At 46.8% G+C, this 17,433-nt stretch overlaps 1 protein-coding gene across 14 annotated transcripts in view; it reads right to left on the bottom strand.

The window, feature by feature from the left end:
* Nucleotides 1–17,433, bottom strand: part of Clec16a (C-type lectin domain family 16, member A) — a 199,570-nt gene that overhangs the window by 108,961 nt on the left and 73,176 nt on the right. For 9 of the 14 annotated variants that reach the window (XM_006522660.3, XM_006522662.3, XM_030249311.1 and 6 more), the window contains 4 exons: nt 8,417–8,539; nt 5,764–5,873; nt 5,117–5,161; nt 622–672 (listed from right to left, as the gene is read on the bottom strand). In XM_006522660.3, coding sequence (XP_006522723.1) covers nt 622–672; nt 5,117–5,161; nt 5,764–5,873; nt 8,417–8,539 — 329 coding nt within the window. Of the gene's footprint in view, nt 1–621; nt 673–2,853; nt 4,425–5,116; nt 5,162–5,763; nt 5,874–8,416; nt 8,540–17,433 lie in introns of those variants that run through there. The other 5 variants (XM_006522665.3, XM_017317149.2, XM_030249313.1 and 2 more) reach the window with 2 other exon arrangements.

Here is a 17,433-nt window from a genome sequence, read left to right as displayed (position 1 = left end):
GTGCTTTGTTTAAAAAATAAATTCTGTCTTGGATTAAAAATCAAAATGTCTGCTGGGCAGTGGTGGCACATGCCTTTAATCCCAGCACTTGGGAGGCAGAGGCAGGTGGATTTCTGAGTTTGAGGCCAGCCTGGTGTACAGAGTGAGTTCCAGGACAGCCAGGGCTACACAGAGAAACCCTGTCTTAAAAAACAAACAAACAAACAAAAACAAACAAAAAACCCCAGGGAGCAAGAGAGGGGAGAAGTGGACATATGTACTTTTTCACATTGGCACAGCATGAGGCCTGCTGCTGAGTATTTTATATCTGCTTGGGGCAACTCAAGAGGTATGGGCCCCACTGCACAGCTGACAAACAGCCAGGCTCAGAATGTAGTAACCCGTCCAAGGGCACACGGTGAGGAAGCAATAAAGGCAGACACTTCAGGGGCTTGGGATGAATATACCCTGATGTTGATGTGATGGTGGCAATCACATTTACCTCACTAGCAATCTTTGCCACTTGACCAGAAAGCCCCAAATGAGACAGAGCCCTCTGCAAATTTTGTGGGCATGAAGGTATGTGCCAGCCTCTGTATGCTCTTATGTGCCAGCCTCTGTATGTTCTGGCTTTGTACTTACTGTCATGCTCCTGTACTCATCTTCAAACATGTCCAAGAAAATCTCTTCTCCCTGCAAAGATAGGAAGGGAGTAGGGAGAAGCTTCTTCTACTCCATAAACACAGCATTACAAAGACTGTGCTTGTGCTTGGCTTTGGAGGCCGCCTGCTTTTCATTACAAGTTCTTGTAAATTCCAGAAACTAAAACACATATGGGAATGTGAGCACACATGTACAGATGAAAGGCTAAATATCAAATTGTGCTGCTCAGCAGCCTCCTCCTGTTGAAAGCTGGCGTTTCGTCAGTCATATCAGATAATTAGAGCACAACAACAACAAAAGAAGGTAATACATAATATAGAATTAAAACATAGACAAGGTTAATATTTCAGGTGCTTAACATCACTTACTTCTCCAGAGAGGTTGGGAAAGTGGGAAATGCTATTAAGTCACCATGTTAAACATGTGAGGCTCGTGCCTGGGTGGGGAGGCACAACCGCTAGTACTAGCACTAAGTTTATATGGATAGCCCCACTTGTTTTTGAGGAAAGTCTTGCATTTGGTTGATAAGGACAATGACTGCATAGGACTCCACCTTGGGCAAAATCCAGCACCACCTGATTCACTGTAAGAATGGGATGGCAAAAGGTGTTGTGTGCCTGAAAAGAATAGGCTGGAGCCCATGTCTATCAGGCCACTCAGTGTGAAGGCAAAATAATGCACAGAAAATGCACAGTCTCAGAGCCTGCCTCTTAGGGCTTGGGAGAAGTCAGTGCTGCCTCTGTCCTACATCATGAACTGAGTAAGAAGCACCCTGTCTCCCTGGGCTGGGAGTAAAATGCAAACGCAGTTTTCCTTCTGTTCCAGACCGGCCGAGGGGCAGCTTCTGGGAAATGGCTACTCTGTGCTTTTCTGTGTTTACAACATCAGCGCATTCAAGAGGCAGACAGATTTCTAGAAGTTCTATGGGGAAGAGAGAGGTCCAAAGAGCACTGGGCAGCCCCAGGGTTTCTTTTTTCTTCTGGGCGGACTAGAAGGGGCATGCTTTTGCTTAAAGTTCAAGTGCAGTTCTCTGAAGGGTACATGGGATTTCCTCCCCACGGAGTGGTGGCCCACAGTGCTGCCCCTTTGTCTGGGCATGTCTACAACTGCAGCTGGATCAGGTTATCTGGTCCTGGCAAGGTAGAGTTTTAGATTACAGGATTGGGCTTAGCTCAATTAAAACCAACAATGGTGGCAGGCCTAGTGCAAAGCACCAGCAGTGTAAGCAAGGGCAGTGGGACAGAGGGGCTGTGCCGCCACCTCCCAGCCCAGCAGGAACCGTGTGAGCCTTGTTCAGGGGAACCAGGACCAGGAGGACCTGCAGAGATCACTAGGATGACTCCAGCACGGCTGGACTTCTGAGCCACTCATCCACCATGTGAAGTAGTAGGGTGAGAGAGTGGTCTCAGCAGACCCCACGTCTGCCTTCATCTACTCACCAACTTATCTAGGAAAAGTGGCATTCTCTCTCTCTCTTTTTTTTTTTTTTCCCTCGAGACAGGGTTTCTCTGTGTAGCCCTGGCTGTCCTGGAACTCACTTTGTAGACCAGAAATCTGCCTGCCTCTGCCTTCCAAGTGCTGGGATTAAAGGTGTGCGCCACCACTGCCCGGCCTACTTGGCATTCTTTACACACATTTCCGTCCACTCTCCATCACTCTCAAGACTCTAGGGCAATGCCTATTCCTACTAAACTAACCCCCCTCCAAATAACTCCTCTCTCCCCTCCCACCCTGACCATGGACATTCTTTGGAAAAGCCCTGCTGTGTTACCTCTTCCACTTCCAGAGGCCATCTACCATGATGCTCACACAAACGAAACAACTTCCAGCATATGTTACATCCTCACCTGGCCAGGTTATAAAGCCAAAAGGACCTTCTCAGTGTCTGGAAAGACTGCTGCTGAGGGCGTTTTCTCATGCCTTATGGTCAGAGCCAAACAAAACTGTATGACACTGGTATAAGTGGATCTCTTAAAGCAAGAATTACCTGAAGATAAATGTCTCCAAATCCTTCAGATCCTAAAGGTCATCTCACTAAACTCAAGATGATACTTCAGATGCTGCCATGAGTTTTCTTAGCATGCATACTTATAGATATTAACAATGTGTAATTGATAAAATCATGGGTGATTCATAGTTGTTTTCTATGTATTAGGAGATGTCTTAGTCAGGGTTTCTATTCCTGCACAAACATCATGACCAAGAAGCAAGTTGGGGAGGAAAGGGTTTATTCGGCTTACATTTCCATACTGCTGTTGATCACCAAAGGATGCAGGACTGGAACTCAAGCAGGTCAGGAAGCAGGAGCTGATGCAGAGGCCACGGAGGGATGTTCTTTACTGGCTTCCTTCACCTGGCTTGCTCAGCCTGCTCTCTTATAAAACCCAAGACTACCAGCCCAGAGATGGTCCCACCTACAAGGGGCCTTTCCCCCTTGATCACTAATTGAGAAAATGCCTTACAGTTGGATCTCATGGAGGCATTTCCTCAACTGAAGCTCCTTTCTCTGTGATAACTCCAGCTGTGTCAAGTTGACACAAAACTAGCCAGTACAATTGACCCCTTGTCAACTTGACACACAAAAACATCACTAGTAAGCCTCAACCCTTACAATCTTATTCATCCCCAAGATCTAAATAACTTTAAAAGTCCCACAGTCTTTACATATTCTTAAAATTTCAATCTCTTAAAATTCAAAGTCTTTTTACAATTAAAAGTCTCTTTAACTGTGGGCTCCACTAAAACAGTTTCTTCCTTCAAGAGGGAAAATATCAGGGCACAGTCACAATCAAAAGCAAAGGTCAATCTCCAACCGTCCAATGTCTGGGATCCAACTCACGATCTTCTGGGCTCCTCCAAGGGCTTGGGTCACTTCTCCAGCCAGGCCCTTTGTAGCACACGCGTCATCCTCTAGGCTCCAGATGCCTGTACTCCACTGCTGCTGCTGCTCTTGGTGGTCATCTCATGGTACTGGCATCTCCAAAACACTGCATGACCCCTTCAGTCCTGGGCCTTCAATTGCAACTGAGGCTGCATCTTCACCAATGGCCTTCCATGGCCTCTCACAGTGCCGAGCCTCAGCTGCTTTGCGTGACCCCTTCATGCCTTCAAAACCAGTACCACCTGGGTGACCCTTACATATTACCAAGTCCTGCTGCAGCAGGAGTACAACCTTGGCCATCTCTGGAACACAGCCTCTTTGTGCTTTCAGAAAACACTTCTCAGAAGATGTCACCTCAATGATGCTGGTCTCTTCTTAATCACCGCTAATTTCTTAGCTCCAGCTAACCAGCATCAATAGTCCCAGTAATGCAAAGTTTTTGCTTTGGTAGTTCTGGTATCTTGTTAATCACAGCTGATTCTTCAGCCCCAGCTAACCAGAACTACAGAATCTTCACAATCAAAACAGCAATGGCCCTGAAAAGAGTCTTTACTTTTCCCTCTGAAATTTCACAAACCAGACCTCCATCTTCTGCAGTGTTCTCAACATTATCTTCCAAGCTCCTACACAACATCTGACAGAGCTTTTAACAACGGATGGATCTTCAAGCCCAAAGTTCCAAAGTCCTTCCACAGTCCTCCCCAAAACATGGTCAGGTTGTCACAGGAATACCCCACTCTGCTGGTACCAATTTGTCTTAGTCAGGGTTTCTATTCCTGCACAAACATCATGACCAAGAAGCAAGTTGGGGAGGAAAGGGTTTATTCGGCTTACATTTCCATACTGCTGTTGATCACCAAAGGATGCAGGACTGGAACTCAAGCAGGTCAGGAAGCAGGAGCTGATGCAGAGGCCACGGAGGGATGTTCTTTACTGGCTTCCTTCACCTGGCTTGCTCAGCCTGCTCTCTTATAAAACCCAAGACTACCAGCCCAGAGATGGTCCCACCTACAAGGGGCCTTTCCCCCTTGATCACTAATTGAGAAAATGCCTTACAGTTGGATCTCATGGAGGCATTTCCTCAACTGAAGCTCCTTTCTCTGTGATAACTCCAGCTGTGTCAAGTTGACACAAAACTAGCCAGTACAGGAGATATCACTTATGAGCTTGACTTTGTCATCCACATACATCTCATAAATTACAGTAAATTTATGAGTTACTTATAAACAATTTGCCATAAACTAATAGTAAGTCCTGAGAAATTTTAATGTTCTTGTAAGAGACTGTGGGATTAAGTGCTAGTGCCCAACATTCACAAGTGTGACAAGGTACTCCAAGGGCCAACAAAATGGCTCAGCAGGTAAGCTCACTTTTGGTGCAACCCTGATGAGCCAAGTTTGATACCCATATTCCACAATGGGAGGAGTACACCAGCTCCTCAAAGTTCTCCTCTAGCCTCTAGATGCAGACCATAGAATACACATCCGTAAACCTGTGAGCATCTATCTACCCCACATCATTGCCTACAATGACTCCACCACCCTACTCCATGAGAGATACCCCATGCTACTGTATGCCTGTGCTGCCAAGTACCTTATAGAAATGACGTACAAGGTGGACACTCTCTTCTCTTGCACCCTGTTGAAGAAGAAGGAAGGTGTGAGGGAAGCAGCTCTGAGGGGAAACAATGGGTGACTCAGTTAAACAGGGGAGTCAGTTACAGAATCCAGCTATAATGTCTCCTCCTTAATAAAACACAAAATTCTTTCACCAGTGTGTGTGTGTGTGTGTGTGTGTGTGTGTGTGCGCGCGCGTGTGTGTGTGTGTGAGGCGGGGAGGGAGTGGATCAGAACAGATACGCGCGCGCACACACACACACACACACACACATACACTCTGTAGGTAGATATATGTTTTTACATGTATAAAAGCTTTTGTCACACAAAAGGAACATTTGAAAACTCCCAGGGCTAACCCAGAAGCAGATTACTCCAAAATTAGCCACTACAATGCAAGAATCTGGGAATCTTCCAGTGGTCTGGATGGAGGGAGGCACCTCCGGACAAGTGGGCTTCAGCAGGACTGTGGGTGGGGTGGGGTGGGGGTACCAGGTATCTCAGGCCTAGCTTCTCTGAGCTAAGCTAGGGATGTCCAGACCAGGCAGTGCCAAGAACCTCATGGCTGATCTCCTCAGCTGAGGGACGACAGTACAGGAAGGGCAGGGGAAGGCATGGCCTCACCTCCAAACAGGCCAGGTGCACATCCTTGATGACACAGCCAGAGCTGGTCAGTACTTGCTGCTTCAGGAGCAGGCAGCTCAGCTCCAGTGTAGCCAACCGGATCCTGCCATCTGTAGAGCACAGCAGAATCAGCCCAGTACCCACAAAGCCCAGTGTGCACCCCAAACACAAGGCCTTATTTTCCTTCTTTGAGGTTAACCACCACCTGGTGGCCTATCATCCAAAGCCTCTCACTTTGGGGATGGGGGATGGGAGTGGGGGTGGGACCATTTCATATCAATCCCCTTCCTAGTAAGTTATGGGTCCCTTTGTCGGGTGTGAGCAAGGGAAGGCGGGAGGCTGTGCTGCAGCTGTGCCTGTCCAGAACAGTTTTCTTCTTCCAGGTGAGGAAATAGAACAGCAAGTTCTGTAAGACCCACTGTGGGTCATGTGACTTAGAATTGGGCCCTCTCACCTGCTAAATCTGAAACTCAGCACTTCTTATACAACCCACTACCCTAAACTTTTCCCTCTCAGGGGCTGGGTTCCATTTCCCTTTTCCCAGCCTATATACCTCAGCCATACACTAGTCTCTTGGCCAGACTACCTCGCTTGCTCTCTACTCTCATGGTCCACTTCAGTCTGCTGGCCATGCCCAGCCTGGTCTCTTCCCTCTGCCTACTTCTCAGTTATCTCCCTTATCTCTACAGGACTCGTCTGCACTCTCAGGAGTCGTCAGACCCTCCTCTTATTTCATTTTTCATTCAGCACCTATACTTCTGAGTACTAGGTGTTCCCACCCTTGTTCCTGATCAGGAAACAACAGCAAAGGGGCCCAGCAGAACCAGTGAGGCTCAGTTCTACAGTATGGCAGAAGTCCAGGAACAACTCTGGGGCCTGAATGAGCGGGCCTGACAGCCAGCACTAGCCACCCCACCCTTGCTGACATCACCAGTCTTTGGAAGGTGTCCAGAAAGGGGCTCCAAACTCTCCTTCCCACGGGGCTGACCACACTGGGTGTCTGTAGAGATTTCTTCCTGGGACTTTACACAGCACCTGGCTCCAGGCCTGGGTGCTGGCTAGTACAGCACGAAGCTTATCACAATTTGGTCACAGTTAACAGAAAGCCAATCCAGACTAGCTTAAACTATATAAGCAGAAACTGATAAGCAAACACAAACACAATGGCTGACTTATGAAATCTGTTAGGGCAGTGGGGGTGGGGTGGGCGCTGGCTTAATAATGCTTTTGGGTCTCTGCTACTTTCTGCATTGGAAAGGTAACTGCTTGCTACTGGAAGCCATCTCCTTTCTCCTAGGGAAGATACTTATTGCTTAACCTAAGGCCAACTACTATTAAGCAAACTGTCTTATTTGTCTTATTTGTCCTTCCTTCCTTTCTTTCTTCCTTCCTTCCTTCCTTCCTTTTTTATTATTTATTTTATGTATGCGAGTATACTATAACTGTCTTCAGACACACCAGAAGAGGGCATCAGATCCCATTACAGATGGTTGTGAGCCACGATATGGTTGCTAGGAATTGAACTCAGGACTTCTGGAAGAACAGTCAGTGCTCTTAACCACTGTGCCATCTCTCCAGCCCTTTGCATTTTATTTCTAAGGAAAGGTGGAAGTGTAGTAGGAGAATGAGGGAACAGAGAGTCTTTGGGCTTTGTCCCTGAGTTCTAAGATACTGAGGCCCAAGCAGGGACACACCCAAGACAACAGCCCGCTGATTCGCTAATGTTCCAAGGTTGAAACAGAGGAGAAAATTTTGTGCTTACAAATGCCAAAGCTATAAACGTGCAAAGCAGGTTCTGTTTAGCATGATAAAAGCCCAGGGAAAATTGGTCTCTGCTCATTCCTGCAGGCCAATCTATCCACTCCAGACCTCCTCTCCCTCTCCACTTGGAGGTTATGTGCCTCTCCAGAGCAGTTCCACTCCCTCTGCTGGCCATCAAGTTCCTGCCTTCACAAGTTCTAGCCAGAGCTGACCCTATCCTTGACCACTGACCACACAGTTCCCTCAATGCTACTATGCAACCGTTGACATTCCAAGCCAGATAACTCTAACCTGTAGAGGTCCTGGGCAACTTGAGGTGCTTAGCACTAGACCAGGAACATTATTAGTCATTCTGTTCAAAGTGTCTCTAGTCATAGTCACATATCTCCTGGAGTAAAAATAGTCCTTACTGCAGCTGGGAAAGCCTAGGCCCACAGCTTCATCCCACTGCTATCATCACCTCAGTGGCTGGCTACAGATGGGTGCTGGGCCAAACCACTGGAGACAATGGGCACAAGAATGTTTCCTCAAAAAAAAAAAAAAAAAAAAAAAGAGTGTATCCTCACCTGACCTTCAAACCTGTTGATTCACCCAGATTCCCAGCCTAGTTCATCCCCACAATATGGCCTCAGACTCCCGAGTAAAGGAGGGTCCCAGCCACGATGAAAGAAAAGAAAGGCTGGTCAAGAGGGAGAAGAGAGGTGTGATTGCACCTGAGGGTGCACACAGCTCCAGAGACCGAGTCCTGCCCGCAACAGAAGGCAGATGTTGGTGCCTAGGGGAAAGGAAAAGCTGAGAGTTTTCCAGCTTCTCAAAAAGAGCAGATCTGGGACCTACAGCTTCTGTGCCTGGCTAGGAATCTGTTCCCTCGCATACCCCAAGACAGGAGTACCTGGCTGAGCAGCATTGTTCATGATCCTGATGAGCCTCTCGGCCAGCAGATGGTTGTAGGTGGTTTTCTCAGCTTCACTTGGCACTGGGAGCTGAATTCGTTTTAGTTTTTCAGGATCCATGCCTGAAATGGAGAAAGAAGAAAAATGGTCCTTGGTAAAGCTGCTCAGTGGGAAGATAAAAGTTCTTTGAAGATGGGGTCTGCAGCCACTGCCACCATGTTACTTTTCAGTGACATCTGGCATGGCCACTGCCTTGGTTTAGCTTCTGTCTGGGTTCTGTGTACACTGAGCGTGCATAGATATATCACAACATACATGTTCCAATGGTGGGGAGATGCCTCTGTTGGTAAATGCTTGCTGCACAAGTATGAGGGCTGAGTTCAATCCTCAGATGCCATGGACAGTATGTGGTACATGCTGTAATTCTAGCACTAAGAAGATCCTGGCTCACTGGCCAGACAGCTTAGCCCAAATCAGTGAGCTCTAGGCCAGTGAGAGACTTTGTCACAAAAAGCAGGGGGGATGGTACCTGGAACACCCAAGGTTTGCCTCTAGCCTCCAAACACATGCACATGCACACATACCTAATAAACCCACATGAATACACACATGTACACACACACCCTAAGCCCATACGAATACACACATACACGCAACACACCTCTAAACCCACATGAATAAACACACACACACACACACACACACACACACACACACAAACACACTATTATACAAAACATTTATTTGCTATTGCTATTTGTAAATAGGACATCAACCTGGTGTGAAAACTAACAGTAACTATGAAAGCCATATAGGACAGTGTTCTCACATTCTAGCCAATGACTGTTGACTGAACTCACTGTGGCTCAAGGCCTACTGTGTCTCTATTAGAAACAAGGGCTGTCGGGCACTTAGCAGTGAAGAGAATGGCCCTGGAGCCAATGGTGGCACCTCTGACAGATGAGGCAGAAGTAGAAAAGAAGCAGCTTTCACCAAAGCAACTCACTGCCATTCTCTGCCAAGTCTGTGCATGTAAGGACAGCCCTTTCTTCTCCATGCAGACACAGACCAAGGAACAGAGCTGAGATGTATGAGGCCCCAACAATCATAGCCTTAAGCTCTCACTGATGAAAGCAAAGAGCTAAGTGGGATGCCCAACACACTATGATAGCGGCAGGCTCTGAGCTGAGTGGGGCAGATGCCAGCCCTCCTCCTGAGGAGTAGATCAACAAAGAGAGGATGACTCAAACCTTTAGCCTAGGCAGGTGGACAAAAAGTGAAACCAATAAAGCATATCTATCACCAAGATACAAAGGAATACCCCCCACCCCAGGGAAAGAAATAGTATGTAATAAGAGACAAAAGAAAGGGTGGGATGGAGGGTGGATAAGGAAAGGGAATGGGCAAGTCTGTAATCAGAGGCCATGATAATATTTTTCCTGAAGAGGTGCCAGGAGCTGAGATGGCAGGAAGACCTGCCAGTGCTGCCACAATGATTGGGGCCCGGGGCAAGACACTGTGAACTCCCATCCTTTCCTCTGATGTGGTGCTTGAGAAATACTTGCAGAAATAAACACAGTGCTTGACCCAAGTACAGAGACCCCTGTGGACTGTTTATGCCTGAAGCTTAGCTTTTCCTGTTATCCCAGTTAGGGAGGTGGCGCTTCTCAGAACCCTTGAGTACCAGGTGGTGTTTCATCTAGAATCTTGGTAAGACAGTGGAGGTGGCACTGCTGGGTTCCCAGAGAAACTGTGCACATGCTGGTGCTATAAAGCAGTGTTCTGTTTTGTTGAAATGACATGGAAAGGAAGAAATGGCCTAAGGATTGGTGTTCTGTAGGGCTCTCTCACACCCACAGAACTGCTTTGAGGCTGAACTTGTGGATTCTGCATCTTGATGCCAAGTGTCTGACTTGGAAGAACTCTGGTTCCTAGGGCAAAAATCAAATCACAACCCAATATTTTTGGCCTTCACTCCCCGAGCGGCGTCAATCTTGTCCCCATATCTCTCTTTCCTTCCATTGTGAGGGGTGGACACAGGACAGGACTGCTGCTCTGTGGCTCTGGGCAGCATCTCTCTCCCAAGCACACCACACTTTCTCTACACCATCAACTGCTCCATTACAGAGGACAGTGACAGGCCCAGGGGTAGAGTCCCCTAGAATGTCAGCCAGTGGGAGCCAGGACTTGTGTTTTCATAGGGAAGCCCCTTTTTAGGGCTGTTCTAGTCTTCCTTAGATTTCTATTTTGTTCTTTCTTGACCATCTGCCAGGCTCCCAGAGCCCTGAACCCCTCACTCTGGCCACGTGGCCTTTGGTGAGGAAATCAAGGCTCAGAGTGATTCTGTGCTTTCTCATTTCTTTTTGGAGATGACTCCAAAGGTGGCTGAGATCCAGTTAGGGAGGAGGGGGGTGGCACCACCCACATGGGCATTCCACTATGAAAGCTGCATTCAAGGGGTATGCACTCCAGGGCTCAGCAATAGTCACCACCTCTCCAAAAGCTCCTAGGTGTCCTTGGGCTGGTGTCTCACTGGCTGCAGAGAGTGAGAGGCTTCTGTCTTGATACAGCCTTTAGCACTCTAGTCTCATGGCCTATGCAGACAGGGTCCTGAGTATAGTAAATACTCCCCTTGGAATTGCTGTCACTGGGTATTCAGTCACTGCCGCCTCTTACTATGTACCTATGGAAATTTGTAGTTGCAATCTGGCTAAAATGCTTCTATTTGGTGTGTGTTGCAAAAGGGAAGACTAAGGAGTAGAAGAAAATCCAACTCAAGAAAAGTGAAAGTCAGGCTGCAGGAGGCCAAAGAAGGAATTTTTCTGGTGAAGCTCTTAAAGGTTGGCTGTTCCATGTTTTTGAAGGTAAACCTCGAGGCCCAGCTGGTGGTGGTCATCTTGTGCACTAATTATTGAGCATCTCCTGTATCAGTGTGGTAATATACCCCAATTATCTCTGATTGGTTAATAAAGAGCTGATTAGCCTGTGCTGGGCAGAGAATATAATAGGGCAGCACTTTCTATCTAAGTCAGGGGGTCCCAGGTAGACAGAAAGGAAGGAGGAAAAGAGGTGACAATGTGGAGAGGTCCCAGGGGGAGTCCTGAGGAGTATGAAGAGCAGTTCACCAAGAGCTTCCCCACGAGGACACACATGGAGCAAAGTAAGCCAGAGTGAGACTCAGATTGAAGGTAAAGGACCACGTGGCTGGGAAATACAATAGTTTAGAGGACTAGAATAGCTCAGAACCTGCCCAACCTAGGCTTGCAGTTTGTTAAAAAACTTAAAAGATTTTTGTGTCAATTATTTGGGAGTTATAATGGAAACAGATAAAACTTTCACCCCCAAATTATAGTTTACACACAGTGGGGAGGGTTGAGGTAGGGGCCCTTAACAGGAGGTTGGTGGGAAGCCAGTGGGGTGGGAAGAAGTCACAGCCATCACCTTCATTGTGCTCTGGCTAGCTTTGGGTAGCTAGCTTTCATCTCCCAGGCCACTCAAGGTAAGTTTCATGTCTGGTTCTACTCCCAGTTCTGGATGCATAGCACAGGCCCCAGGGGAAAACAGTAGAGTGGGTTCTACTCTGGTTTCTACCCTGGCAACACAAAGACCTCTTAAGATCTTGGTTCTTTCAGTGTCAGGTGCCTTGCTGCCTCTCCTGCAGCCTCTAAGACCTCCTCTGTTCCTTTGAACCCATCTCTCTACCTGGGCCCCAGTTCTCAAGGTGTGCGCAGCAACACACATGGCCACAACCCTGAAAGCAGCCAGAGCCCTTGAACACCAATCAAATGTTTCTCAAGAAGGTCTTATCATGTGCCAAAACCTGACTCCAAACAACTAACCAATCAAAAAGCTCAAATTCAGACAGTATTTTCTGGAGGAAGGGCACAATCCTATTGTGAAGGTTCTTCCTAGTGCCTACAAGGCCCTGGTTCCACCCCGAGCACAGGAAAAAGAGATAAATAAAATATTCTTCATAAAATGAGCTCAAAAGAGAAGCCTGCTAAGGCCTCAGAGGTGGCAGAAAGCCCAGAGTCAGCTCCGTTTTCTGCCTTTCTGCCCATATTATGAGATCCTGCTCGTCCATTCTTCCCTCTCCCTGCCCAGGTGTGTGTCACTATTCTCAACTCAAAGGTCACTGACTAGATCTTAACAGAGGTAGCTTTATTATTTTTGAAAAAGGTCATGCATGCAGCCTCCGAATGACCAACAACTCTCCACCCTCCTGAAAATGGTAGGGATTACAGATATGTGCCACCTACTCACTGAATTAACTCATTTTGTTATTTAAAGATTTTAATTATATCTATTATGGTGGCATAAGTGTAGTGGCCAGAGGACAACCTATGAAAGTTGGCTTTCTCTTTACTATGTGGTCCTAGGTATCAAACATGGTTTGTTAAGCTTGACAGCAAGTACCTTTACTTGATCTTGCCTGACTTTAGTTAATTAATTATTTGAAATCAATTTTGGCCCACTATAAACAAAATAAACCAAAAGTAAACCAAAAAGACAAACAAGTAAAACAAAAACAAATCAACAATAACCAAAGAAACAAAAAAGTGATTCAATATGACAACTGAACAGAAGAAAGGTTACCATACGCCGGGTGTGGTGGCGCACGCCTTTAGTCCCAGCACTCGGGAGGCAGAGGCAGGTGGATTTCTGAGTTCGAGGCCAGCCTGGTCTACAGAGTGAGTTCCAGGACAGCCAGGGCTATACAGAGAAACCCTGTCTCGAAAAACAAACAAACAAACAAACAGCAGGAGGATTTCTGAGTTCGAGGCCAACCTGGTCTACAGAGTGAGTTCTAGGACAGCTAGGGCTACACAGAGAAACCCTGTCTCGAAAAAAAAAAAAAAAAAAAAAAAAAGAAAGAAAGAAAAGAAAAAAAGAAAGGTTACCATATAAACAGCTGTGGAAACAAGACCCTGAGCAATTGAGGACAGTTCAACCACAGGCCAGGAGACAGAAGGCCTGGATTCAGTTTTGTTTTCTGTGACAAGCAGTCTTGAGAAGCCAGTGTGTCGAGAAGCATTTGATCTGGGATTTTTAACTACCTGACTAAACAAAATACTGTCTGGTGGTGCTGGAGAAATAAAGCCCATGATGGCTCCCCTGCGCAGTCCACTTGACTAGATTTGGAACGACACAGAAGACACAGATATGGATCTGTCTGGGAGGGTGTTTCCATAGAGGTTTAGCAGAGGAGAGATGGCCACTTCACATGCTCTGCTTCCTGACAGAGGATATGATGTGATAACCTGCCTCATGCTCCAGCCACACTGGACTGCAACCCTTCTAAACCATGACCCGAAGGCAATCCTTCACTTTCACTCTTCTTGTCAATGCCACCATATGACAGGGCATGTATGTAAAATGTGAGACGGCACACAGGGGTGACCCACACATGCAGTATGGTTTTCAGTTACAGAAAGGCAGGCTCTGTGGCAAATGAACTACAGCTTCTTTGCCAGTCATTTCTTTCTGTCTGAGATAAGCCTTTGGTAAGATTTTGTCCTGTTTGCACAAGTCTTAAGTGCCTCAAGAAAACTTTCAAAGATACCTTTCTATGCAGCACAGGACCCACTGAGACCTGCCTCCCAGCAGGCCATGTGCTTCCTCATTCCTTTCCTGCCAACGGTCAGGATGGAGGTAAGTATAGAGATGTGTCACTTTCAATTAACTAATTCAAAGAGCCCAGAAGGGAAAGGGAAGGCATGGCTCCACACTATAGCTTTTAAAAGCTTCCCTCCCAACTCTGACTTCTAGATTCTTCTTAGCTGCAGTACACAGGCAGGTCAAGGGTAGAAGACACCTTTGGCAAAGTTAGACAAAGGAAGCAGACAGAGGCCTGACTAAGGAGTAGATGTGAGCAGGAGAACATGTCACCCAGTTAGTTTCCTGTTGCTTGTGACCTCAGGTTCTCCTAGCTGAATTCTCATAGGTACTGGCAGCACTGGCGAGCTTTAGACAATTGTTCTGAGAGCTAAGCGGATTGTCAGTCAGTTTCTAATGTATTTCTGAGTCTGAGCTTGTGTCAGCTGCAATCTGCAAAGTGGTATCTGCCAGCTCTCATCCCCACAATCTTGTCGCCCACTTTTCAGCTTTTCTATACCTCTTGGTGGTGTTCCAGGAACTTCTTAGCAAAACAAAACAAATCCCAAAGCTCAAAGTGCCTCCTGGGTAAACAGTGGGGGCAGCATAGGACATGGAGTGAATTGGAGAGGCTAGGACTACAGAGCCGCCCAACATACAGCCTCCACTCAGACTTGACCGAGGTGAAGGCTACATTTTCTATTACAGATACTAACCAGAATTTATTAAGTGGCCTGGCTGAATCATGCCACCGCCTTACTCTGTCAGGCAACCCTTCCCACTGTGGGCCCTTCATTTCAGGGCAGTGTATCATCTATTAAGATTTACTGGAAGGCTTGAGCTCACATTTGGTTTCTATTAACAAGGCTTTCAGGCTGAAATTGTCTTCTAAGGGGGAAAATATTAACTAAGAAGAGAATATCTTATTTGGGGCCTGTTTCAGGGGAAAGGACAAGGAAAAGAGAAGCTGGAATCAAATGTAGCTAACCAGTAAGCCAACCAGCCAAAGAGCCCCCATTCAAAGTCACCCAAGGCAGCCCCTGGGCACAGTGGCCAGGCTGGCATACCATGTGCCACAGTCCCTCCATCAGCAGCTTCCCCAGGATGTCAGGGTCTCTGGGTGTCAAACTTGAGCTTTTGATTTCAATTTGCCTGTTTAAATGGCCCAATTTTACTAGTTCTAATCACTATTTGTCCAGAGAAGCTGAAGTCAGGAATTCGCTCATCACCCAGATTGTTCCCATCCACATCAAAGGAAGGCCTGGTCCTCAGCTGTGAGCTCCTCCTGTCTCATTAACAATTGCAGGGTCCCCACTGACTCGTCCTCTTGCTGGACCTGTACCCTTCACACTCAATTCTGATGTCCAGCCTATTGGCGTAGCCTGCTCTGATTCCCAACTCTGTCACAGACCCTGCAGCTCCATTCCCACAGCCCACACTATCTCCACTGCTTCCTCATGAGTTGCTCAGCTTCTCTCCAGCAGCTCACTCCCCTACTCTGAAAAGCCCAAGAGCTGGAGGCTCCTCTGGAAACTTATCATCTGAGGATATTCTTTCTTTTTTTTTCCTATTATTTATTTAGTTTATATGTACATATATCTTGCCTGCATATATATGTCTGGGCACCATCTACATAGTTGACTGATAGTTGTAAGCCACCACGTGGGTGCTGGGAATCAAACCTGGGTCTTCTGGAAGAGCAGTCAGTGCTCTTAACTGCCAAGCCATCTCTCCAGCCTCTCTGAGGGCATTTTCCTGCTAAGTTCTCTAGGGATTCCCTGCTATACTTGGCATAAACTTGAATCTTGTCACATGCCTCCCTGGGCAGTCTCACTAGGTTTATGTGCTGCTCTTAGAATATGTCTCCACTTTCCTACTGCAAGCTTTGCCTGGAGCAGTCTCTTCATCCTTACAGAGTTTACTCCGTGGCACTCTTCCGGCTCTGTTCTAAGTTGTCCCATCTACTGGAGAAGTCTTCCCTGGCTGCTTTGGCTGTCACCCAGCTATACTCTACCACTCCTTGCTCTGACCTCTCATTTCCTGCTTCCCTTTCCCATCACCTTGAGTCCTCTTCTTGTTCACTTAGATATGACTGGTCAGACTCGTCCCAGTTCATTCAGCAGTGCCTTGCATGGGGCATGTGCTAGTGTCACCAGTACTTACACTGTCCACATCTGGCATGGCTCTGGCTGGACTAGAATCCATCCTGAGGGATGCAGTAGGCATGAAACTTCCTGGCTCAACTGGCTCTATAACCACCACGGCTCACTGAACAGAGCTCTTGGGCCACTGCGCTTCCTCCCAGGATGACTCCAACCTGCTGGCTTCTTGAAGCACCTGGCTTGAAGCTTGCCACCTTCCCACCCTAGTGTTCCTAGTGGCAGATGTGTTCCCGGCTCTGTGCACCCTGTGGCTCTGCCCTTTGCCACCTTTCATTTTGGACACTTCTTCCTCAAACACATGGTCCAAAAATCATTCCTGACTCCTGCAGGCAGGCTCTCACCTCCTGTGTAGCTTCCCAACGACAGGGATGCAAAGGGTCTGCCTAGAATCTGTACCCACAACAAGTGAGCTCCAGGCTAAGTGCACCGCTGAGTACACAAGTTGGAAAGCATGGTGGCTTTAGGAACACCTGAGGAGACTGTTGGTGAACTTCTTTAAAGTTTTTTGGAATTTATTTATTTTACTTTATGTATATGAATTATTTGCCTGTATGCATGCATGTATGTGTACCACATGCATGCCTGATGATCGAAAATGTGTGACGTTTGGAATTGTGGAGACTCATGAGAAGGTATAAAAAATGCTAGGCTACAGTCCTGAAAAGGATTACTGCTACTGCTGTTCCTTCTTTTGCTGGCTGGAGATATCTTGATGATGAAGATCAAAACTGCCCCAAGGAACTCAATGCCCCCAATCAACAGGAACTAGTCTAACTATATTAATACCCCCTTTCCCCTCTAGCCTTCTTTCTCTTCTACCCAGTGTTGGGGGTTGGGAGGGACTAGGGTGGAGAAGGATGATATAGGAACCCATAAGGTAGCCTAAAGTCTGGCTACAGTGCTCTAGAAACAGCAATGGGTGTCTCTCTCTCTCTCTCACACACACACATCTAAGCTTTTATTTTAAGAAACCACAGAAGAGAAATTACATCTGAAGGAAGCAGCAGGATGTATTAAATAAATTTAAGACTAGAAATCAGTGAAACAGGAAAACCATCTAGAATGTCAGTAAAATTGATAATCCTCTAGCCAATGTGGTCAGAAAAAAGATGATCCCAAATTATCAATATCACAAACTAGACAGGGACCCAGACTAAGATCTTATAGACAATGCAAGATGACAGAGGAGAATCATGAACAAATTTGCATTAATAAATTTAACAGGTTAGATGAAATGGACAAATACCTTGAAAGATGCA

Source organism: Mus musculus, chromosome 16 (genome assembly GCF_000001635.26).
Source record: "Mus musculus strain C57BL/6J chromosome 16, GRCm38.p6 C57BL/6J".
NCBI classification, from domain to species: Eukaryota; Metazoa; Chordata; class Mammalia; order Rodentia; family Muridae; genus Mus; species Mus musculus.
The sequence above is the reverse complement of the archived record's forward strand: the minus strand, read 5'-3'. Positions and strand labels throughout refer to the sequence as shown.